The sequence below is a fragment of the Protopterus annectens genome, chromosome 6.part0 (assembly GCF_019279795.1).
Source record: "Protopterus annectens isolate FY-2018-M chromosome 6.part0, PAN1.0, whole genome shotgun sequence".
In the NCBI taxonomy this organism is placed as follows: domain Eukaryota; kingdom Metazoa; phylum Chordata; order Ceratodontiformes; family Protopteridae; genus Protopterus; species Protopterus annectens.
Genome location: NC_056737.1, coordinates 209,579,708 through 209,606,704, shown reverse-complemented (window position 1 = coordinate 209,606,704; position 26,997 = coordinate 209,579,708). Strand labels below are relative to the sequence as shown.

Genomic DNA, 26,997 nt, shown 5'->3' with positions numbered 1-26,997 from the left:
AAATATTTGTGCAAAGAGACCTGATTCAAGGCTTTGGAAAGCACCTCAACCATACTGGGTTACACCTCCTTTCACACATTCAGACCACAAACTGAAGGTATGAAAATAAAGGAGGCGGTGTATCAATATTCAAAGATAAATACACCTCCAGACTGATTAAACAGCATAATTCCCTGGAGATCCTTCATGTGCAATTAACCATTGGTAGGACACCTATTCAAGTCATTGCTGGCTACAGGACACCGTCCATGAATCAGGATACCCCCTCTGCCTATTTGGCTCTAATTGAGTCTATCATGGTATTGGGTGACTTTAACTACCCATCCATTGAATGAGTCAATTACTCATGTTCAAACTCACTTGTCCAAAGGTTCCTCAACTTTGTTAATGCCAATGCCCTGGACCAGCTGGTTGACACCCCCACAAGGGGTGCCATCTTCCTGGATCTGGTGCTTACCTGTATAGGGCACCGCTGTATTTGACCACAAAACAGTATCATTCGAAGTAACTATCACACCTGACCCCACCAGTAGCAACTAAACTAAAAAACTTCTCCAAAGCAGATTATAACCTCCAGTGGGATGGTATAAGTAGCTTCACTGCATCTCCCACTCAGATGCGAGTGGCAACTATGCAGAGTTTTGCACCAATGATTTATACAAACACCTGTTTAACTGCATTGACTCGGCTGTACCTGACAGGACCAAAACAAGCTCCTGAAAGAAGAGCAAACCTGCCTGGTGGACAACTGCCATTAACAGGCTTTACAATAAGAGGAAAAAATTGCTAAGAGTAAGAGGGAGTGAGCCCTAAACTGGAAACACTCCCTCCTCAGCTTAAACAAGCAAGTAAGACTTATTGTGAAGTCCTCCAAAACAAACTACAAATCCAGATTAGCTTCCTCAACCAATTACATCCATAATCTAAAAGGAAAGGCGCAGATTTGTGCTGAACTGGTAGTTCATGATACCACATATAATGAGCCTGTGGACATAGCTAACTACTGGCTGATAGATTCTGTGAAAACTCCACTCCCCTGTACCTGCCACACATACCGTGTGACATCCCTACCACCTGTCCCCTACCCTGTATCTCTGAAAAGGTTGTAAATGCCCTCTCTAAGGCCAAAAGCACTGCATCTATCGGACCTGATAATATCCCAGGCTGCATCCTACATGGACCCCAACAAGAATTAGCAACACCATTGGGTACTCTTTTCAATCCAAGCACCAGTTTTGTCCCAGCTGAATGGAAAATGGCCACTGCTACTCCCTTGCACAAAGGTGTTGGCTCCACTGACCCTGGGAATTATAGACCTATTAGCCTGACTAGCCTTATCTGCAAGGTCATGCAGCGAATCATTATGGACCTTATCACCAAAGATGTAGGTAATTTAACCCTACTCAGTTTGGATTTGTCAAAGGAAGATCATGCCTGTTAAACCTGGTGGACTTCGAGACAGTCACCAAAGCCCTGAATGAAGGGAAATCTGTGCATACACCCCACCTACACTTAGCCAAGGCTAAGTCCCCACTCAGGCATCATTGACAAACAAACCCAGCTAGGTATCCACCCTTATATCATTAGATGGGTCAATAACTGGCTCAGTGATGGAACACAGTCAAAATACAGGAATCCACCTCCAACAGCAGACCTGTCCACAGGGATCAGTCCTGGGACCTCTACTGTTTGGAATCTATTTCTCTGAAGTACAAGCAAAAACTAAGGGTCTGTGGCTGACAAAGTTTGCTGATGACTGCAACCTGGGAGCAGTCATACAATCTCCAAATGATATCAACATCCTACAACAGGGTCTTAAACGAATGACTGCTGCCAAAGTCATGGCCTTAAACTCAATGCAAAAAAAAATGCATTATCATCCCTTTTAGTAAGAGAGAGATTCCTGCCAAATACCTCAATAGCAACACACTTAGTGGTGAGAGACCTGGGCACACAAGTTGACAGCAACCTTACCTTTGATCACCATGTCTCCATAACGGTAAGAAGGGCATTCTATATTGCTCATCTCATTAGTAAGGGCATAGCCTCCAGAAAAAAGAACTAATAACCTCCCTGTACTCTTCCCTCATCAGGCCAATAACTGAGTACAATACCCCTTTTGGTATGTACCTTTCCAAGCACCTGCAGTAATTGGAGACACCATAAAGGTTCCTCACAAGGAAAATTCAAGGTCTTCAACATCTGTCCTATGTGGATCATTTGAAATCATTGTCACTTTATTCTGTTTCCTGCAGACTACTCAGAGTCAATTTCTGCCTTGCATACAAGGCGATCTCTGACCCTGCTTTATTGGAAATGCTGCATATCTGCAAGTCAAATAGTACACGGGTTACTCGCTCTAAAGACCTTAACCTGGTATGTGACATTAAATAGAACCTGCTGAGGGCCAGGTTGGTCTCCCAGAGGTTACCACACCTTTGGAACAGACTCCCACTTCATGTCAAACAGAGCACCTCATTGGCCCTCTTCAAATGCAATCTGGACGACTGGATGGGTAACCGCAGTTCACCCCAGAAGTTCTACCTGTGTTCTTCTTGGACAGGGGCAATAGGTACTGATCATGGAAATAAGGGCAGAACTTGGCTAAGCTTGTCAGGGCCTAGGGCCATTAGCCTAGTAACTTCCTATGATCCTATTGCAAAGTTTAAAATTAAATTAAAGAAAAAAAGAAAAGTCTCAAGGCCAGCTAGACACATGCTCAACGATATTCAAAGTGAATATATATGGAGATATAACTGCCCCAGGCTCAAAGTGTTGGGAGGGGGTGAAATCAGCCATTCCAGATCTCTCTTTTATACAATACCATCTTTTAAAAGTGGGTATTTCATTTGCAGTCAAACCTGAGAGCTGCAGTGCTCCATGTGTTGTCTAAGTTGTAGAAACTGCTTGCTACATTATAGCAAGCAGTTTGTTATAGTTTAATAGTAAAAAAAATCTCCTTTTTTTAAGCTACAACTTTAGCACTGTAACACTCTGTGTAGGGAGGATACTAAATGCAGCAACTGTTCACTATAGTTTAAAAGAACATTTTTTTAACTAAACTATGAGCGCAGCAGTGCTACATTTGTAACAAGCAGCTCATTAAAATTTAAAAGAATTTTATTTCAATAAAATGTACAGAAGGAGGATTGGGGGTAGGGCACATAAACTGGACCTGATTGGATGGTGCAGGAGGGTAAGGGGTTCTCATGCACCTAGCCACCTCGTATGTGTGCCAACAGAGGAAAAGGACTCTTTTTTTTTTTTTTTTTTGGCTCTTCACTTGAAGAAGGGGTAGGCTGCTGGTTCAGCACACTGGTTGAGCCAATGCTTTTGGACCTGATGGACAGTTGGACAGTACCCCTGAATAACTGTAGAGAGAGGCTCATGACATAGTCCAGAAGGTGGCAACAAAAAATTCAAACAGAAAGACAGTAAAGAAGGCAAAATGTTGGTCAGCAACAAATAGCAAGAACAAATAAGAATACATGTTTTACTGAAAAGTGCAAAGAACTGAAAGTAAGAAACAGAATGGGAAATACAAGAGGTCTGGTTCAAGAAGCCTGGTGATAAACCCTTACGTCACAAGATGGATTGCAAATTGGCTCTCAGACAGATCCCATAAATTAAGAGCAGCAGGATCTATGTCCGAATCCAGACCAGTAACGAGTGGTTTGCCTCAGGGCTCTGTCCTGGGGCCCCTCCTGTTTGGCATATACTTCTCAGTACAGGCAAGCACGGAAGGGCTGTGGCTGACTAAGTTTGCGGACGACTGCAAACTTGGTGTTATAATAGAGTCTCCGGCCGACATGGAGATCCTCCAGAAGAGCCTAAATGAGACTGATGCATGGTGTCAAAGCGATGGTCTCAAACTAAATGCAAAAAAATGCATAGTAATCCCCTTTGGAAAAAACAGAGTACCCGCAAACTACAACATAGGAGGTAATCCCCTGAAATCTGAAGAAGAAATAAGGGATCTAGGGACCCAAAGTAGATAGTCAGCTTTCCTTTGATAACCATGTTGCCAAAGTGGTTAGAAAATCCTTCTATGTCACCCATCTGATCACGAAAGGGTTCACATCAAGATCTAAGGATGTAATGGTGCCCCTCTACTCTTCTCTCATCAGACCCATTATTGAGTACAATGCACCAATTGGAATGTACCTGGCTAGACATCTCCAACAGCTGGAGAGACCACAGAGGTACCTAACCAAGAGGATTACTGGCATCAAACAGTTGCCCTATGCAGCACAACTGAAAAAGCTAAGACTGTTCTCTGTTGCATACTGCTTTCTCACAGGTGATCTCTGTCTAACGTACAGAGCCATGTCCAACCCAGAATTGTTGAACATGTTCCATCTTAGCAAAACCAAATCTACTCGAGCTACACGCTCTAGGGATATAAACCTCAACACAACAATGAATAGAACATGCTGGAGGGATAGATTCCTTCAGAGACTTCCCTTATTATGGAACAGGGTCCCGATCTACATAAGACAGAGCCCCTCACTATCACTCTTCAAGAGGAACCTTGATGAGTGCATGGGTAACAGAAAGTTCACACCGGGGATCACACCAAAAGCACTACTAGATAGGGGCCAAGGGTACTAGCTGCTAGTACAAGGGTCTAGGGAACTAGTAAAGGGGCAGTGAATACTGCACAATGTGGCTGGGCTAATATATGCCTTGGGGCAGATAGCCCAGTACCAACCTATGAACCTATAATAAGGGAAACTTCCAAGAAAAACTGTCAAGATGAGCAACAAAGATGGAAGGAACTTAGCAGAACATATACAGAAGTGATGGTGGGAATATTTCAAACAAGTTATATAAGAAGGTCTATAGTATCACAAATACATATGCTGGCATGTCCTTTTACCAAGAGCTAAACATCCAGGAGAGTGAAGTTAAGTCAGCTCTAGAAATAGAAATGCCCCAATAACAAGGCTGTACACAAACTGATAGAAGTTTAGCTTATTTCCATAAAATAATGCAAAACGATGTTGGTACAGTGTTGTACGGAATTTGCCAACAAACTCTCTAAACATAACAGTGACCACTGAGTTGGAAAACAGTCAATTTATACCCCAATTCCAAAAAGATGAATGTAAAAAAATTGCTCAAATGATCACATACTTGCACTTCTTTCCCATCCTAGCTAGATAACGGTAAAGATGCTATAAGTTAGACCCCCCACCAATATATGGTCAAGAATTCTGAGGTTTTCTTTATATTTATATATTATTATTGGCTGAATAACTTTGCAAAACATCTCCCACATGCACAAAGATGCTCACATTAGGCTTTTACCACATAAAAACTATTGTTAGCAGCAGACAGGCTACCTTCCTATCTGGCCCGAAAGCGCCGGACATTTCAGAATCTTTCTCAGAACCAAGCTTGCTTCTGATGTTCTACAGATGGTAATGGCAAGTCTAAATTTAGAACTATAGTCAGTAACCCCAGAATATCGCCCAAGATCTCTGTTTTACAGTTTAATTCTAAATTTAAATTTAATTTTAATTTTTAATTAATTTTTATTTTTTGGTTAAATTTAAGTTTTAGTACACTTTTTTCAAACATAGGTATAATCGTGACAAAGCGAAAGGCTCCAATGCATTGCTAGAGGTTAGGAATGGCACATATGAACAAGAAGCTGGATAATAACAAAAAGGAACTAAATAAGAGGAATGAGATGCTTCCAACCAGGTCCATCTTCACCTTGTAGGCCTACCAGGGCCACACCCCCAACTAGTCACTTCTCATTGGACATCTCTCAACCACGCCCCCTCCACAGTAGCATAAAAGCAGCATAGCAACAGCTCTCAGGTCATTCTGACCAGCACTTGGGGAGCGCACAAATAGTCCTTTTTAGGACTCACACATAGCAAAAGAACCGAAGATCAGAAGAAGGACAACGGAGATCGACACCACCGCGGAACACCGAAGGACACAACAGCAGCTCTTCCCAGAGCCCATTGTGTCCATGCACAAAACAGCTCTTCTCAGAGCTCACGTGGATCTGCACCTTACACAAAACAGCTCTTCTCAGAGCTCACAGTACACCAAACAGCTCTACTCAGAGCTCAAAGAGATCTGTATAAGCTCTGGTAAGAGCAACCAGAGACACATTGAAGAATAAAACAAAAAAGTTCTTATTAGAGCTACCACCAACACCCGAACAGGCAATCAAAACACAAAACGGCCCTTGTCAGAGCTCACAGAAATCTGTATCAGCTCCGGTAAGACCAGCCGGAGGCACAGACACAGCTTCGGAGAACCAAACAAAACAGTTCTTTTTAGAACTACCGCATCTGCCCGAAAGGGCATTCAAAACACAAAACAGCACTTCTCAGAGCTCATAGAGATCTGTAACAGCTCTATATAGAGCTCCAGATGCCCACAGGGCTAAAACAGCTCTTTTTAGAGCTAGCTCCACCACCAACTACACGTGGAAATCTGTTCACAGTTTAGGATCAAGAGTGAAAGACATTGTAAAATTGGTTATTCCTTCCCTCCTGGCAGGCATCACTCAGGATCGAAAACCCAAGAGGTCCACACCTATTTTTGTGGTTTTATTGTTACTCCTTCAGTAAAATAGCAAGAGAAATATAACTGAAAAATTCTTGCTTATTAGAATTTACTCAGTTTTCTGTTGAAAAATCTTCAGAACACTTGCGTTGGTCAGTTTTCATCCTTTTATATACACAGGGTCAGCCTTACTCATAGGCAAACTGGGCAACCCCCTAAGGTACTGTTCTTGTAGGGGTTCTATTTCCACATTTACTTATTTACTTTTTAGAGCAAAGGTTTTTACTCTTAAAAATAAATAAATAAATAAAGCAAGCACCCCTATGGGGGGGATGCAACCATGGCAAAGCAAATGCTCCAGGGAGATGCTGCTCCAGTTTACTTTGATTCAAGTCATTCACATTATGTTTATATTGCAAGGTCTGTACACTAGTGACCTCACAACATTCAGATATAGGTATAAAGGGGCCAGAAACTGAAGTAGTTTTTTCTTCTCCTCTGTTATGTCTGTATGGTGTCCCCCCTGTTATATTTGCATGGTGGTGGACAGAGTGGAGGGGAATGCAGTAATGTTGGCGAGAAAAGCAAGCATAGCTTGCAACCTTCCATCTCCACTATGTGGAACAAATGGACAAAATATGATACACCTACTAACACATTGTTAGCAATTTCAACAAGGAAGCTCAGAGCTACTAATTAATATAGCACTCAGTCTTCCTCATTACCTAGAGGAAAACAGTTTTTGCACTTACTTTTCTCACTTGCTTAGAGAAAAACAGCCCTTGTACTCACTTTCCTCACTTATCTAGAGGAAAATAGTTTTTTATTCAGGCATGTCCAAGGGTCAGCTCCCAGTGTTCTCTCCTGTCTATCTGATGAATCTGGGCATCTTGAGGCAATGTAGAAATTGCCTGATGTACACAGACAACCCACTCCTCCTACCACCCAACACTACAACCTGTGAGAGATGCACTTATCTAGCCAAACTGGAGGTAAAGCTGTCTCCAACCAAGACTGAACTTGACAGTCATGAGGAGAAGGTAAACATTTGCACCACACCACACTCATCACATAGTCTCACTAAATCTACACCACCAAAATCCACACATAGTAACAAAAAACATTCGTGGAGGCTTTCAATAATAATCTGTCTATGCAACAGAGATCTCCAAAGCAGAAACGCAAGTAACCTCCATCCCCCAACACAACCCAAATGACACATAGCCCACAGACTCAGTGTGCCACTCAACCACAGCCAATAAGGCAAAACAACGTACCCAACACACTAGTCATAGGTGACTCTATAGTCAGGCACACTGATGTCCCACTCACCAGGCTAAACAAGGAGAAGGTTACTGTCAGCTGCCTGTCGGGTGCCAGGATCCGCCACATAACCCACGCACTCAGGTCACTCCACAACAAGTACAAATATGACTCTGTCATTGTCCATGTTGGTGTGAATGACCTGAGACGTACCTCCCTGGACTACATGAAAAGAGACATGGAAGAGCTCTCCGATCTTGCAGCGCAGGCAGGTATGACCCTAGCCCTGAGTAGCATTCTGCCATTGCCCAGAATGATACCACAGTACAAGGACAAAATGACTGACTTCAACAATTGGCTAAGCTTCTGGTGTCATTCTAAGGGGATCCAGTATATGTCTGCTTGGGATGACATGGTTGACAGACCACGATGCTTTGCCACAGATGGCCTGCATCTGTCACCCCTGGGATTCCAGATACTGGCTAAGGCTCTTGCTGCCCCTATAGTGCCATTTTTAGGCAAGGTTCAAATAACAAATTCAGCACCATAACAGGAGCAGGCAAGCATAAACTGAGGGTAATGCTATTCTAAATCTCAAAATGCACTCACTCGAGGCACTCCTTAAAATGGAGAACATCGATATCTGTGCAGTGACTGAGACCAGGTTCAAGGCTCCAGACAGCACCCCTGCACTAACAGGCTATAACTCATACCACACTTTTCAGCCATGTAACCTGGACCAAAACACCAAAGGCGGAGGTGTGTCCATATTCATTAAGGATATCCACACCTCCAGGCTAGTTGCTCAGCACAATGCAGCCGAGGTTATCCAAGTGCAACTAATTCTGGGCAAAACTGCAATCCAAATTGTAGCTTGCTACAGATCCCCCACCATGCCCCAGGATTCCCACTCCTCTTTTCTTGATGTACTGGAAAATATTAGGGTTCAACCAAACACCCTAATAATGGGGGACTTCAATTACCCCACCATTAACTGGGAAAACTACTCGTGTAACAACTCCTTAGCTCAACGCTTTCTGGAATTCATAAACTCCAATGCCCTAGATCAATTTATTCACACCCCCACCAGGGGCAACAGTATCCTAGACCTAGTCATTACCAACATGAGTGACTGGTGTTCCACACCTGAAGTCAACTACTCATTGGTCCGATCTGACCATAAGCTAATCACCCTTGATATCCACATCCCACCCACACCCCCGATTAAGGAAACCCCAGTAAAAAATTTCTCCAAAGCCAACTTCATGCTTCTTAAGACAGAAGTGGTGAACTTCAGGACACCCATGCAGATGGACAATACAGTTACAATTGCTGAATCCTACACAAATACACTCTATAAGCACTTACACGAGTGCATGGATCGTGCTATCCCAAACAGAACCAAGATGCTATCCTCCAAAAAAAGGAAGCCAATCTGGTGGTCCCCTGCCATAAACAAACTGTACAACAGAAGGAAGAAACTGTTGCAAAAGAGAGTAAAATCCCATGAGTGGAGGAGCTCCCTGGTCAGCCTCAGTAAGAAGCTGAGATCCCTTATAAGATCCTCCAAAGCTAGCTACGAAAACAAAATTGCCACTAATTCCAAGGACAACCACAAAGCATTCTAAAGCTGTTTCAAGAATCTCAATAGCAACACCCAGATCTGCTCTGAGTTACAGCACAAAGGCATGAAAATTACAGAACTAACTGATATTGCCAACATCCTGGCAGATAGGTTCAGTGCTAACTTTACCCCCCCCCACCCCCTAAAGGGCCCATATCTATACAGGAAGAATGCAGAGTCCCTGTAATCACAACTACGCAGGTAAAAGCTGCACTCTCTAAAGCCAAAAACACAGAATCCATGGGACTGGACAACACCCCAGGCTGCGTTTTACACGAACTTCAGAACGAAATGGCTCCCCACTTAAGCACCATGTTCAATAATAGCCTTGCATCAGGCTTTGTGCCCACTGAATGGCGCACAGCAAGTGTTATCCCACTCCACAAAGGGGGAGCCACCATTGATCCCGGGAACTATCAACCTATTAGCCTGACGAGCCTGGTCTGCAAGGCCATGGAACATATCATCATGGAAGTCATAAACAAAGACATTGGTAACCACCAAACTCTGGATCCCACCCAGTTCGGGTTTGTGAAAGGCAGATCATGCCTCCTGAACCTGATTGACTTCTTTGAGGCAGTCACCAAAGCCGCAGATGAGGGTAAGGTGGTTCACACAGCCTATCTTGACCTCGCCAAGGCTTTCGACACCATCCCCCATTCTGGAATTATAGCTAAACTCACTAAACTAGGTATAAATCCCTACATCACAAGGTGGGTTGCCAACTGGCTCATTGACAGAACCAACACTGTAAAAGTTTCAGACTCCAAATCTGACCTCAAAGCAGTGACAAGTGGAGTACTACAGGGTTCCATCCTGGGACCTCTCCTGTTTGGTATGTACTTCTCTGAAGTACAGGCTAACACAGAAGGCCTTTGGCTAACGAAGTTTGCAGATGACTGCAAACTAGGAGCCATAGTCAAGTCCCCAAATAATGTGGACATCCTACAGAAGGGCCTCGCTGAGACAGATGCCTGGTGTCATAGCCATGGCCTCAAGCTCAATGCCAAAAAGTGCAGTGTCATCCCCTTTTTGTAAAAACTCTGTACCCATGAACTAACACATAGGCAGCAATCTACTTAACACCGAATGCGTGATAAGAGACCTTGGGACCCAGGTGGACAGTAGTCTCTCCTTTAATAGTCACATTGCCACAGTAGTCAGGAAGTCCTTCTACGTGGCACACCTCATCATAAAAGGGTTCTCATCCAGGAAAAAAGAGGTCATTGTTCCCCTCTACTCTCACTCATTAGACCCATTATAGAGTATAACGCCCCCTTTGGAATGTACCTCACAAGACATCTGCCGCAGCTGGAAAGGCCACAGAAATACCTCACAAAGAGGATTACTGGCCTCAAACAAATGCCCTACACTGACCGCCTCAAAAAACTCCAGCTTTACTCCGTAGCATATTGCCTACTCCGAGGTGATCTCTGCCTAACATATAAAGCAATGTCAAACCCAGAGCTGCTGGACATGCTACACTTAAAAAAATCCCAAGCCCTCCGAGCTACATGCTCTAGGGACATAAACCTTGTCACCACAATAAACAGGACATGCTGGATGGATAGATTCCTGTCCCAGAGACTTCCCGTACTCTGAAACAGGCTACCCATCTATGTTAAGCAAAGTTCTTCATTAGCACTCTTCAAGAAAAATCTTGATGAGTGGATGGGAAATAGGAAAAACACCCCGGGTATCACTTCTGTGTCTCTGCTCGACAGTGGCACAGGAAAATAACTTTCTTGGGTGGCGTAAGCCAGGGAACCTTGTTGGCTAGGCTTACTTAGGCCCTTGGGCCGATAGCCTAGTACCTACCTATGAACCTATAAGAGGATGGTTAAAATAGGTATGTGATAGACTTGGTGTGGAATATGGGAGTAGCAAGAAACACAGACTTTTTTAAGACTAAAAATGAGGAACATTCCCCTTATGGAGGTACATCTGTGAAGTATGGAGAGTAGTGTTATCAATATTTCTATAGTAATGCTGGCAGTGATGGAACATATATTTTTGGGCAATATTTTGGACTTTGTGATATGTGTGGACAGTTGAGATGAGAGGAATGGCTTGGTGAGATGAATGTTACTGCAATTTTTACAATCAACCAGATATGTTTTATGCAATATTTCTGGCTTTGTGATTTGTGTGGACAGTTGAGATGAGAAGAATATTGTGATGAGACAAGTATCATTACTATTTTTACAATTATCATGACAATGGTCAACTAGATATTTTTTCACTATTAATCTGGCTTTGGGATTTGTGTGGCGTAACTTGGACTGGAATACTTTTAATGTGTAGCACTGGTTTGTGTGGACAGTGAATGTGAAATGGTTGGTATAATGGTTAAGGTGTTTACCTCACAAACACAAGGTACAAAATGTGATTCTCACCTTTATGGGAGATGGCTGCCACAATAGCTAAGGTCTTAGCCTCACAGATACAAACATGGTTTAATTCAAACATCTGGCTGGTGGCTAGGCTTGTAATAGTCTTCAGACAGACAGCCTAGTACTTACTTATGAACCTACAAAGCCATCAGAGTATGGGAGATTGGGGATTGGGATTGGCAGGATAGAAGTAATTGACCATCTTTGTTATTTGCTCAGTTTAAACAGTCACTGTTGGGACATAGCAGGACTACTGTGCATTTGTATACAGTAAGATGAACTATTTCACTGGATGCTTCAGATGGACAGGTAGGTGAGGTACAATTGCTGTGGCTGTCTTCTGTAGAGGGAAATGATTAGCTCCCTGCTGTTATTTGCTAATTCATTTTGCAGGACTAATGTGATTATCTGAAGCAATGTGCAATATTTTAACATGTGGCTTCTGTTTGTTTGAAACAAAGCTGAAATACATTACACGGCCATCCTCTTATCACAATCAGATGTCTGAATTTAGAAGTCTATAACTGCTTAGTTCAGGTTGTCTGAATTAAAACTAAATGACCCTGTTATCACTTGCTCAGTTTAACAGTCATCTCTCAAAAAAAAAAAAAAAGATAAGTGCATCACTGAATACCCAAACCTTCACAAATTTTGGGGGCTGGGGTACCCCACACACCAATGCTGTACAGTGGATTTTGACATGGGCTTAGTAATCATCTCTGCCATGAACTCAACCTACTCTAAAACCTACCCTGCACATAGGTGTACAAAGAATGTCTCTGTATTTATGTGGGGGGCTGGGACAATGATATTATTTATTCAACATTCCTCTCAAACCACAGAGGTCACTGTATCCTGTGCTAGAAGTATCAAGTTGTAAACATAACTGTAATCAATTTTTTTTCATTTTCCTCACAATCAATCATTTGGTCCAGATATAGATGACTATCTTTTGGGGGAGGGTGAATAAGCATGCTGTCTATATACATGTCTAACAGCAAATTATGTTAGGTTTGTCATTCCAGTTTTCCATATCTGACATCAGAAGAGTACACAGAAGGTGGCTGCCTTTTTTTTGGATAGCCCAATCCACTTACTCAATTTATCTTTTATAGGCTAGGCAATAATCCCCTCACTGGATGGTAGTCTGTAAAACATTTTGTGTTTATATGTGTGTTTCTTCTGCCTTCTATTGCGACTCCTATTTTTGATATCTATCATTCAAGCCACCAACATTTCCATTTTAGTTTCTGCTATTGTCAGTCTATGTCTGGCTTCTCTTAATTCAATATCCACCTCACCTAGTTTTTGTATCAACTTTATCCATGTAAGCAGCTATGTAAGTATACATTTTACGTAGCTGCTTGATTCCATGCATTCACAACCCCTTTTTTGCCCATTTTTGCACATGGAGTTGAGGTGTCACTTCAAAAGTGACAATCTAGCACCAAGGTTTACATTGCTGGATGGCTATGTCTGCCGCGGTAATTCTTCCACACCACACACTCTCATGCACACTCACATCTATGGCCAATTTAGGGTATATATTCTTCTCTACATGTGGAATGAGACTGAAAAGAACTAAGGAATATAATCATTTCCTCTGGTTCTTAAAAAGAGAATAAAAAGCTAGGACTAGATTTTCTGATCTGCCAAGAAGTTCAATCTCTGGGGTACTGGATTCCTAGAAGATTCTTATCAAGTCACTTTTTATACTTTTCTTCAAAAAAGGACTATAAGCAGGACAGAGAAAGAGTCCACCAATGTGATTATTTCTCTCAGAATATAAGGAGCTATAAAAAAAGAGATGCCCACCTCTAGAGAATGTGTCATCTCCACAATGCCTCCTTCCACAGGGGATATAACTGTATGGTGTGCTTTTTCTTCTAGCAAAATGAGTCTTGGTCTCAGACAAGCTGTACTTGCTCTTCTTACCCCAGATCTTCAACAGCAAACAGCACTACCCTTAGTTCAGGGTGCATGATGCAAAGCCTCATCTCATAGGGAATGCATTTACTCTCTGAAAATAGACCGTCTTGATGTCGTCTTCACCATAAAACCATTCATCATCAGAGGAAGTGATGAATATAGATGGAACAGCAGCAACCCCCAATGAAGTTAATGTGATATGTCCCACTACCAGGGATCAAAGTAACTGAGGACTGACTCTAACAAGAGGTCTTAAAGGAGGCGATGACCAGAATCATCCATCATCCATCTTTCTGGGGGGAAACAGAAAACTCCAAATTTAGACTGGATAAAAGAAAAACACAATATTTTAATAACATTTACCATTTTAAGCCAGAGCACTCAGCCGCCATAACACATATTTTGTAGATTTGCTACTTAATATGCTCTGCATCTGGAATCAGTTTTAATTCAGCATATTTAGGCAACTCTGTGGTGTAGATGGATAAAGCAATATAATACATCTAAACTAAGTTGTCTTAATTGTTCAGGAGATCAAGAAGCTGACTGGTAAAGATAGAGGGATGAAGAGTGTAATAGGGAGTGTTCAGATATCATGATTCATGGAGGAGACAGGGGCCGTTAATGGTAACAACCACAGTCACAGTCAGAAACCTCTTAGCCAAAACAAGACCATAGTATGATGGCCCTTGGCCACATCCTCTCAACTTCTCAATCACAGCAGATTCATAGCCTGCATAACCAAAAGGCAGTCTCAATGAAAATTGAGACTAACATGGCAAAAGGAAACATCCAGGGTGTGCCACAATGTGATGGCCCATGGAGAGAATCACAGACAACAGGATATCTAATGATATAGACCGATGAGGTGCATTTAAGCCCATCCAGAGGGAACTGCATGATCATCTCTAACATATCTTAGACAAAGATGTGGCAACAGGCATCAAAAATGTTTATCAGTACTATGCAGGCAGCACAAAGCAGCAGAGACAAATCCATGGCCCTGTCAGACAGTCACTAGCTGAAATTTGACATACTATGCAATCCCTAGTTCTCCATCATTGAGGATACTACATTGGCTTGATGACTCCTTTAAGTAGTAGAGTCTGAGCTTCTTCTAGAGCTCTGTTGAGATTACTTTCCTCTGGAGTGGCACCCTTTCTTAGGAAGGCCCAACACCACCAAGATATGGCTGCTTGAAACTAATTCTTCTACTCAGCAATCCATGGTAATGACTCCCCAACCTGACAAAGTCAGAAAAACAGACTCCCAAATGGAACCATTTGGGTTAGTCAGGACTACAGTAGCAGTATTTGTTGTGCTGCTCTTAGGAATCTTCATGAATAAACACAGGGGAGGGAAGACAGAATATTGCCTGGAAGCTCTCATCATTGCATAATAGGGCTTCATCTTGGGGTAGCTGAGAAAGTCTGGAGAAAAGGGAAGATTGTGGGGGTTACAAAGACCTTCTGTGGTGGCCAATACCTGGTATCTCTTTTGTATTCTTCAAACAGGCTTTTGGAAGATGACTCAAACAAGATGTCACCCAAAAAGGCAGCATCCAGACTGGTCTGTCTCAACTCATCCTTAAATGAGGAGAACCTATATCAAACCATTTAACATACATTCCAGTGCCTGATACCTTAGCCACAGCATTAACATACACATTACTAGAATGAGCTATGTAAAAGCTGAGGAAGTTATCAAAAGTCTTTACCAGAGACCCTTGGAGCCAACATTTTGGGAATTCTGCCTTAATGGAACAGCATTATCCACAAGGGAGAACAGGAAGTATTTAACAGACTTCTAATCCTCAACGAGTCAGCGGAGAAGATGCAGTTGTCCAACCTGTCCAATACTGTGGATTAGAATTCTGATATTTTGAAACTTCCAGGCTATGTAAATAGCCCTCAGGATAGAGTCTGTAGGTGGGATGACTTAAGGATGATCTTCTTCACCAAATACTCTTTCAGGGGTTTTGGAGAAAATCAGAGGGCTACAGACCAGTCCATTTATGACACAGGGGTTATAAAGCAGTTCATGGAAGACCTTATTAGACAGTATCTCCTAAGAAATGGTCATCATGCTTAGTACCCTCATCTGGCATCAAACTGTGCTATCAAGGGGTGGTTTTCTGCATCTGTACGGACTGATGGCATCTTACACCAAACAGTGTACATTTATCTAATAAGTAGGATGGTTCTAAGGGCCCTGCAGGGAAAAGGTGACTAAAGGGAATCAATCTGCTCAACTTTCATTGTTAAGTCTTCCCCAAACCTGAGAAACTAGCATACCAAAGTACTAGAACCACATGAAATATCTGGCCAATGCCAACCTCAGCACATACCCATATAAAAAGGCCGGTGATGACATTGTGGGATGCATCCCTCAAGGTAGCTTCCTCTCCTGATGTTTTCATCATTGGCAAATACTGATGTTAGCTAGACTCCTTTCTATTCAAGGGAGAATAGGTGGGGTGTGAGAAAACCATCTCAGCAATGGACAATATATGCAGAAGTGCATCTTGGATAATGCATTAAGACATGTCACAGTGAAGTCCCACTTCTCCAAAAAAACAATAACCTACCTCGTGGCTATGCAGACTAAGAGGCTGGAATAGAAAACAGAGTGCTGGGGTGCAAACTCTGCCATGGAGAAGTGGGACTCCCCCCATATCACTTAAGGCCATAACTGTGTTTTCTTACATTCATACATTCAATGAATTAAAGCACTGCTGATGGAGATCTCACTTAATCACCATATCCAAAAGAAGACTTTTACCAGTGCTTCAACTCTGAATCCCTTACCATTTACTGTTGATCTGATCCTGGCATGGAATCATGATATGGAGTCCCCTGATGGTATTCACTAATCGGTCTCCTGGGCCTGAAGCATCTTATGCTTCCTTTGACAGGCATCAGGCTGAAATGTTGGCACTTGTGGCTGTTCTTCTCAACATATGCTCCTCTCTCTCTTTCTATATATGCATATAATACATTTTATGTAATACTATGTAGCACAACCTATACTGAATGCGTGCATTTATTATGCAAATGTACCTTGTTTGCTGCATATGTTTGCTGGCTCAGACTGAGACTGAGATGGGTCTTTGAATCAGTTCACTTACCTGATTAAAACGGAGCAAAATAAGTCAGTGCAAATAGTGACAGTGTAGGTCCTTAGTATGTAAACCAGTGACTCATTCACCGAAGACTTGCATTTTCCAGTAATGTGCTGGTAATGAGATTTGATCTGTGTGAATGGCAGAAAAGAGCTGCAGAGTGGACAGCAGCTATGCATGCTCTCCTTAACCCAGCACTTCAATATATGATGTAACAATGTGCATTGGTGGTACATCATAAGACAAGGAAGGAAGTTTTTCCAACTTGGGATACAGCAAATAAAAAAGAAATTCTATAAAGGGATTTCAAAGTTAGACCAGAAACCAGTAGTTAATGGCAGTAATACACATCTCACAAGGAAATCTTTTTTTTTTTTTTTTTTTTTTTTCTTTGAGTGTAGACATGGCCTTATCTATAAAAAAAATGGACTTTAATTCAGAACCTAAACATAAAAGGCTGCTCTTCGTGTATTATTCTTCTGTTTATTTGTATTCTGACTAGGCAGTTAAAAAATTATCTAAAATAGACTTTTTGCAAATACAGCACTGAATCTGATGAATATATTCTTAATTTATTTGTATAAAAAGAAAAATCATCAACAGAAAAACTTTTTTGAAAAAATGGAGTTCATGTTTAAAAATATCAAGCAAATGGAAAAGTTAAGGAATTACAACACTTTCCAAGATACTGCACAAGAAATGAAGACTTTTTTTTTGATGTTCAATATTTTTATCATGCCGTTTGAAATACGAAATGCTAGGAAATGAAAACATGAACACCACACAGAAAGCAAGAAACTGGTCTCCAACAAATCACTGTAAATGGTTTTATTTTTTTTATTTTTATTTGCACTTTGTTGACTGGGTTGGTCCCAATAGACTAGTGGCCATTTTCCAGGGAGGTGGTACTCATTAAATATGTGAAATGTGGCCTGGACACCAGGGAGCTTTCCCTGTTCTTTATGATAAGTGCCATGGGATCCTTTACATCGATCTGAGCTACCACTAACTCAGACAGATAGGGTGTTAGTTTAATGTCTCATTTTCCATAGCATACAGCAGCTGGAGAAACCTCAAAAATCCATTATGCCATTTGCTAAAAATACTTCCTGCAAAGTGATGTAAAATTTAAAAGAAGATGATGAGGAAAAGCAGTGCAATTGTGGCAGTAAAGAAGCAAAATGACTTCAGTAAAATGTTTACAGCTGACAGAGAGGTAAAACAGAGAATGACTGTATGCAATATCACAGGCTTTAACTAGGTCTAGCAATGTATATCCACTTAAGTTTCTCCCTCATAGAAAAATCATGCCAGCTGAAGGTAAAAATCTGTGTCACCCATATCCTTCTGGCAAATACTGCTATAGTAAGTTAATTCATAAAGTATTACAGAAAAATGTAACTTGCCTGTGATGCTTCTGAAATGCAAACTACATAATGATTCAAAATTACTTTTTCAACTGCACTTTTAACAAAGTTGTGCTACAATTTCAGCACTGAGGTACTGTTTTATGAAAGATAATTGTCCTGCAAATTTGCAGCTGTCATACTATCTTGTATTGGCATGTTAGATATTCCCAACCAGGTTCTGAAATGACAGCAATGTATAAACAAGTTTTTGTTTCTTTCATTTCCTTGTTTCTTCCCAAACTGATCTTTTGTCATCAGTGCACTACCATGGGTAACAAATACAAATAAATACACAAACTTAAATCACAAAAACAGTCTTGACATAAAACATAAAACATTAGTTATCCGGGAAAGCAAAAAGGGTTACATACATATGTATACAGTACACACACACACACACACACACACACACACACACACACACACACACACACACACACACACACACACACAATACTACATTTACTGCAGTAAGTGAAAGCCCCATAAGATATGCATGTGGTTAGCTACTGCTGAATCATAATATGTTAAGTACACGCAGGTTTATCCAAGTACTATGCAATTCCATTTAAAGTAGAACCAGAGGGTCAGATTTAAAAATGGCTATGTTTGGCCATAATGAGTAGCTGTGATAAGTGCAAGCCAAGTAGGTGGAATGAATTCATTAATTGCGGTGCTCATAGATTGTAAGCAGAGTTATGTCCACTGATCCCCACTGATGTAAATGTAATCTACAAACCGAGACTGGCAATTCAGAGACAGGGGGCAGGCAGTCCTATGGTTCAGCACTGCATGCCTCTATTGAGCAGTCTAGCCCAGGTTATGCAATATGTGCAGAAACACAGCTCAGATATGCTGCTATAGCCATCTGCATCTTACAGATATTTGGCAATGATACGTGTTTCAATGGAGTATACCTTTTATTTTCTAAAGCCAACTGCCATAGACTGAGCTCTCCTGAAGCCATACCCCAATGAACCAGATCTAATGTAATGGCTTGCTGAGCTTTATTGTGGATCAGCCAATCACAGTAAAATGGTTACATAATTATTCATGAGAGTTCTATGCACAGCCCTCTTAGTAAAGCACATGCTCAGCATTGTTTGAATACTATTGGATGAGCTCAGCAAAATGCCTTGTTAAGCTCTTTCACCAACTTTCTTAAACTTGCCTAAAAAGTCTCTTACAGTGATTTAGTAGAAATTCCAACATGATCAATGTATTTTACTTAAAATCTTCTTTTATCAGTAAGAATATTCTGGGTCAATGACTAGCCAATATCACCACTCCTACATTAAGTCTGCATACTGTTAAAACAAAAAAGGAAACCTCAAGATATAACAATTTGAATCCATTGCTGTAACTTGGGCCAGATGTTCTCAATATCTGCTCAAGCCAATTTGCTTTCCAGGAAAGAAAAAGAAAGAAAAACATGAAACAGTTACCTATAACAAAATACAGGAATTGCAAGAAAAAAATTTTTGGAATAATTTTCTTTAAAACAACTGAGCTGTACCAAAAGGATACATTCACTTCTACACCACATTTTTTGTAACAGACAATGAATTATATGGGCTGGTTAACCTGACTAAATGTTAGTCATCCTTACCCCACATAGTTTGAATTCACCAAATTCACAGAGTAATAATCTCTCTAAATTGCATATCAGAACAAATCTGTAAACGTGTTATTGAATGAACTACAAAAAACAAACATACTGATATTTAAACTCTAGATAAGAGTGAATTATTGTTTTAGATGACTATACAGATTCTCCCTCCTCACGCTTTACTTTAAACCTCTCAATGCCACCTCAAGTCACTGAGGGAGGCAGCCTGCTTATTGGTTACCGAGATTTTAGTTAATCTAAGGCACAAATCAGAGGAATGCATAACCTGGTCCTTTCCAGAAAGGAAAGGGAACACCTCTTTTGTAAAAGTAATGGTAGGGATGACTAACATGCTGGACAGTATGAGGAAGGGACAGATTCCTCAAAGAGTGAGAGGTAACTTGTGGACCAACAGTCATGGAGAGTGTTTCATGTTTGCCCACTTTGTCCCTCTGCTCCACCTTCTTGGGTGATGAACTTCACAGGCAGTGTTCACCTGCAGAACAAACTCAAATAGTCAAGCTGGACCACTAGAGTCACACGATATGCAACTCTCAAATTAAAATATTAAAGCTTAGGGTTCAAACTGCATCAACACCACATAACAAAGTTACCCAACTGTTTGGAATCAAAACTTTCTCTGTCTTTTTTTAAATAGTAATATTTAACTTAACTACCTACCCATAACCATAACAATAAAGAAATTTCAGAAAGCCTAATTTACTTGAAACAGTAGGATAATCTAAAAAGCCAAACACTCATCAAAATGGTTAAAGTTTATTTCTAAATATAATGTACAGCTTCCATCAATATATTTACAACTCCTGCAAGGTTTTGCCTCTATTCTACAAAGTAATTCCTTAAAAACTTCTGGTGTACTGTAGAAAACTCTGCACATTATGTGCATAGAAAAAAATCTTACAACAACATTCTAAAATTATAAAACTCATCAAAAATTATTTTAAAGGAAATTTCTTATTACTGTTAATTTTTTGTTTTTAACAAAATGACCTCAGTAAAAATATCAGGGTTATAAATGAAGGTTGGCCACTGAGCAAATCCTGTTATACCTGCTACAACTAAATCCTACTTTCAAAATAAATAAGACAAAACTCTGACTATGCAGTGGGGCACAGTTTTGTATACAATTTGCCATGCAAATATTTTACTTTAGAATATTAATTGTTAGCCAAGATTGTTGAAGTTAACTTTGTTACAACAGACCTAGCGTCTCATTTATTATATGTAGTTAAACATAACTGCAGCTAATGACCAGCTGTACCTGTTGATAAAGAATTTACTTGGAAAAAACACAAAACTTGTACCCTTTCAAGGTTTTAGTGACAATCTTTTGTGCTACAATACAGCATCTAGTATAGCAGAAACTTAGAAACTGTTCAATTACCAGGTATATATTTCACAAAGACTTGCATAGTCTAAAAAAACTTAATACATCATCAATGTGGCCAAAAGCAATAACTGCAGTACCAGGTACCAGTACAGAACTTAGGTGGGGTGGTCACCCCAACACAGCTGCATGGAGCACAACCATGCTTCTATCTGAGTAACTGTTACTAACATGCAAATTAAGGGGACTCTTTAAATACCAATAGTAAAAGAAACGCTTTTGGCATGTATTCAAATGCATAAATCCTTAGAAAATGTCTACAATAGCATAACATTGTAAGGGTGGCTGTTAACATAGAAGGTGTGCAGTACCCATGTTGTGGCTTATAATATAAATTACGTAATAAATGTCTGGAAGCAGGTAGTGCTCTCTTCTGCTCATTTCTTTCTCTTACCAGCAGTTAACTGATCTATTCACACTGTACTAACAGCTAGAATGAAGCAAGAATTATTCTTCCCCAGGTTTAAGAAAGCTACAGCATACTAGTGTATGCCACTTACTTTTGGTGTTGGGCAAGATGCAGTGGAAAGGCGAGATGTGGCTTGGGCACGAGGTGATTCTGATGGCGTGGTACTAAGAGAGGCAGTATCTCGTGGCAGCACCTGTACACCACGAGAAATTATGGAATCAGGAATCTGAAAATAAAGGGAAGCAAAATTAGTACCATTATAAAGTGCAAGATGAAACTTTTGCATGCACCTGAAATGGCTACAAAGGTGTTTACTGAGTGCTAATGAGCAGATAATTTTCTACCATCGTCATGTTTTAACAAACCTTCTAACAGTTGATAAACTTGTTCTTAGGTATGTACTAGTTTATTGACCACTGGCCATGCTTCCCAAATCACTGATAACTGTTGGTACACTTGGTCGTGTAAGTAGGGCTTGGGAGATTAACTATTTACAGCCTGCCTGTGACCATTAGAAACACAGGTGCAAAGGGATTCCAACCCTATACCTTTTATCACCCACAGATGATATTAGTCCGCTGAACCACCCCTACATACCAGGGGGTGGTATACATAGGTAAAGTGTAGCTTATGAAAGACACAAATGGAAAACAGTTCTATGCTTACAAAAGCACCTTACTGCAATTACAAGAGCAGTACATGCAAGTCTTGGAATTACAGACATAAAACAGCAATAGTACAGGAGAACAGTGAATGTCAAGAATCGCTTATCTCTTTTAGCGCTGCTTTTTGCTGATAGGCAGCGCCCCTGCACTCGTCATACCCTGGAGTCTTATACATACTAACTCTGTGATCACCATACCTCAAACAAAAGGGAATTTTTCCAAGACACAGCAACTGTAGACTTAGCAGATGTATATATGAACAGCCTCACTGTTTTGGGATTTGCAATTATGAGTAAAGGATTTCACAACTGTCATCAGTTATAACATTTCCTGAAGCGGGATTAGATGCAATTAATTGAAATACAATGTATCCACAGAAAGCTGACCAACTTGTCCAAAGGCAGGTTTACATGTAGCACACTATAAGGGCTAAAAAATCAAAAGTCAACTAAAGCAATACATTTTTAAGTATTACAGATGAAACAAGCAGCTAACTAAAATGTTTTTAAGACATGCTAAAGCACATATTGAGTGATTTAAACCATGCATTGGTGTTGTAAGAGCTTGTAACCCTCTCTGGTCAAAATATATCACATTACTTATGTTATATATCATAATAAACCCACAAATGGGAAATGACTCTTTTCACAAAAGCTATAGAACAAACCACTGAATATCAATCTACTATATAAAGGCATTAAAACATTTCATAATGCAGATGTAATTTATTTATTTTATTTTATTTTACATTTGCTGACCGGTCTAGTCTAACTCGATATATGTCCATTTTCAGTAGAGGCCCGGGGAGAAAAGCTCCAAGACGTATGCAAAAATACAATGTAAAAAGAAGTACAGTAAAGATACATACAAACTGAAATATAGAAAGTAGTAGCAGTTGGGAAATAAGACAAACAAACTGAAATATAGAAAGTAGTAGCAGTTAGGAAATAAGACAAAAAAGAAAAACTTTTTTTTTTTTGTAATAGCAATAGATAAACATTCTTATAACAATACTAACTTCAATACTAGCAATAGATAAACATTCTTATAACAATACTAACTTCATTAACACAACTGTGCTTCGCAAGGACCGTAAAGAGGTACACATACATAAAGATGAATGGTTGTTATTAATGAGACATAGGAAAGTTGGTTTGGATTAGTACAGGAACATAACCAGTGTGTATTGAGATATAATTTGAGTTTCTTTTTAAATAGTGTAAGAGAAGACAGAGGAGTGAGATCAGTAGGTAGTAAATTCCATAGCTTTCCAACAGTATTAGAGAACAGGGTATCACCTGCTGAGTTGTTGGATCTGCAAGTGTTAAAAAGAAGTTTGTTGGATGAGCGTAAGTTTATAGGATTACTGTAGGGGGTGAAGAGACTTGAGAGTATTGGAGTATTTGAGGGTTGATAGAGGGTTTTATGAGCTATAGTAAGCTGGAGAAATCGTAGATGGTGTAAAAACTCTAGCCAGCCAAGTTGTTTTAGATTAAGGCAGTGATGAGTTCTGAAAGGAGAGGCAGTAGCAAATCTGGCAACATTGTTATAGGATATTGCTAGTTTGTTGAGGTTGTTTTTAGACAGATTTGTATAAATGGGTGAGGCATAGAGTAGAGTAGAGTAGAGATTAGGTGAATTCTAGCTATAGCAGCCCTAGCTACTGGTGTAAGAAAGGGTTTGATTCTATAGAGGGATCCAAGTTTCTTGTTGACTGTTTTTATAGTATTGTAAAGTTGAGGTTATTGTCAATTGTTATTCCTAGGAGTTTAGTAGTTGGGTTGGGAGAAATAAGAGTACCATTGTTAGATGTGAGTGTAAAATGTGTGGGTGTGGACTTACGGGTTGGTGAGAAGAGTAGCATTTTAGTTTTTTTGGGGGGGTTTAGGAGGCAACGGTCTGTGAACCATTGTTCAACAGTATTAAATGCTATCTGGGTAAGGGTTTGCAATTCAGTCTGAGAAGTAGCTGAGCAGATGATAGTAGTCATCCGCATATTGAATGCATGTAGTATGTGGAAATGCTAACTGGATCATTAATGTAAATGAAAAATAACAGCGGACCTAATATGGAGCCCTGAGGGACACCAAGGGAGATGGGAAGGATATTAGAAAGGTTGTTGTGCCAGAGTACTGCCTGCTGTCTGTTTTCAAGGTAAGATTTGAACCAATTAATGGCTAAGGGAACAAGTGATAGAGATTTGCAGTTTTTACAGCAGAGAGAGAATTTAAATGCGTTTATATAACTATCCAAAAGTATAGCATGAAATACTAGCAAATTCCAGGTGCACAGAAAAAAAAGGTATTTCATATAAAAAAATAAACCAGTACTCTGATGTGATAAAACATAAATGTTTATTCCCTTGTGCAGTTGGAAAAAAATGTGATAAAGCAGTTTTGCTTATCCAAGCACAAGGGAATAAATGTTTATTTTTATCACTCCAGCCTGCCAGTTTATTGTTTATATCTATATCTATCTATATATATCTATCTATATATCTATATATATCTATATATATCTATCTATATCTATCTATATCTATATATATATATATATATATACACACACACACACACACACACACACACACACACACGTATGTGTATATATATATATATATATATATATATATATATATATATATATATATGAGAGAGAGAGAGAGATCCTCTTCAGATGATCGAAGTTCCAAAACTTAGAAAATCATAAATATGGCTGAGGACCATTCATGTTTAAGGGTTTTGGTTAGGGGCTTTAGTGCATGTCAGTGTGTTTGGTTACTGTGATCTGTGTGTGCGAGGGGAATGTAGTTTGTATGGTGGTGTTTTTGTGTGTTTGTCTGTGTAGTGCGACCTTGGAGTTAGTATATTTAAGTAGGGTGGGAGGGGGCAAAGCCCCCCACATGGTGGGTGGAGGAGGGCTTGCCCCCCTGCTTGTATGTAGTGTAAGTTTGAGTGTTTGTGTGTAACGGAAAGGTGTGTGTGTGTGTGTGCATGTGTGGTGTATGGTTAGTGTACTCTTCGTGATTTTAAAATTTGCGCTTTTGGGGTTTCGGGATTGTAAGGTTTCGTCTTTATGATCTCGAAATTCTGAAATTCGATATTTCAGGATTTTGGGATTATAAAGTGAATCCATACACATATACACAGTGGATATAAGAAGTGTACACAACCCTGGTAAAATGCCAGGTTTTTGTGATATAAAAAATGAGACCACAATAAATCATTTCAAAACTTTTCCCACTTTTAATGTGACCTATAACCTGTACGATTCAATTGAAAAACAAACAAATCGGTTAGGGGAAAAATATAAAAAATAAAAAATGCGCAATAAGCTGGTTGCGCAAGTGTGCACACCCTTAAACTAATACTTTGTTGAAGCACCTTTTTGATTTAATTACAGCATTCAGTCTTCTTGGATGCACACCTGCCATCAATTAAAGAGACTGACTAACTCCAAATAAAGTTCAGCTAACCTAGTAGGATTTTCCTGACATTTACTCATTTGCCTGTGACAACAAAAAACATGGTTTGCTTTGTACAAAGGTACAAAAAGATTTCCACAGCATTGGCTATACCATGGAACACAGTGAAGACAGTCATCAAAAACTGGAGAAAATATGGGACAACCATGACGTTGCAAGAGCTGGATGTCCCTCCAAAATTGATGAAAAGACAAGATGAAAACTGTTTAGGGAGGCTGCCAAGAGGCCTACAGCAACACTGAAGGAGCTGCAGGAATTTCTGGCAAGTACTAGTTGTGCACTACATGTGACAACAATCTCCTGTATTCTCCATATGTCTGGACATATGTATGTGGGGGGGGGGGGGGTAGGGTTACAAGACGGAAGCATTTTCTTACACAGAAAAACATCCAGGCCCAGCTAAAATTTGCCAAACAATGAATCAAGTCTCCCAAAAGCATGTGGAAAATTTATTATGGTCTGATGAGACCAAGGCTGAACATTTTGGCCACAATTCCAAAAGGTACATTTGGCGCAAAACAACACTTCGCATCACCAAAAGAACACCATCCCCACAGTAAAGCATGGTGGTGGCAGTATCATGCTTTGGGGTTGCTTTTCTTCAGCTGGAACTGGGGATTTAGTCAAGGGGGAGGGAATTATGAACAGTTCCAAATACCAGTCACTTTTGACACAAAACCTTCAGGCGTCTGTTAGAAATCTGAAGATGAAAAGGAATTCCACCTTCCAACATGACAATGACCCCAAGTATACGTCCAAATCAACAAAAGAATGGCTTCACCAGAAGAAAATTAAGTTTTGGAATGGCCCAGCCAGAGTCTAGGCCTAAATCCAATAGAAAATTTGTGGGGTGACCTGAAGCGGGCTGTGCACAAGAGATGCCCTCGCAATCTGATAGATTTGGAGCGCTTTTGCAAGGAAGATTGGGCAAATATTGCCAAATCAAGATGCTGATAGACTCCTACCCAAGAAGACTGAATGCTGTAATTAAATCAAAAGGTGCTTTAACAAAGTATTAGTTTAAGGATGTCCACACTTAAGCAACCAGCTTATTGTATGTTTATTATTTTTTATATTTTTTAGACTAAAAGATTTATTTGTTTTTCAATTGAATTGTACAGGTACACATTAAAGGTGGAAAAAGTTTTGAAA

General features: G+C 40.2%; 1 protein-coding gene across 35 annotated transcripts in view; it reads right to left on the bottom strand.

Annotated features, from left to right (window-relative positions):
- The window catches only part of GPHN (gephyrin), a 2,535,134-nt gene that overhangs the window by 666,516 nt on the left and 1,841,621 nt on the right, over nucleotides 1-26,997 (bottom strand). For all 35 annotated transcript variants that reach the window (XM_044073932.1, XM_044073937.1, XM_044073941.1 and 32 more), the window contains one exon: nucleotides 21,788-21,922. In XM_044073932.1, coding sequence (XP_043929867.1) covers nucleotides 21,788-21,922 — 135 coding nt within the window. The remainder of the gene's footprint in view (nucleotides 1-21,787; nucleotides 21,923-26,997) is intronic.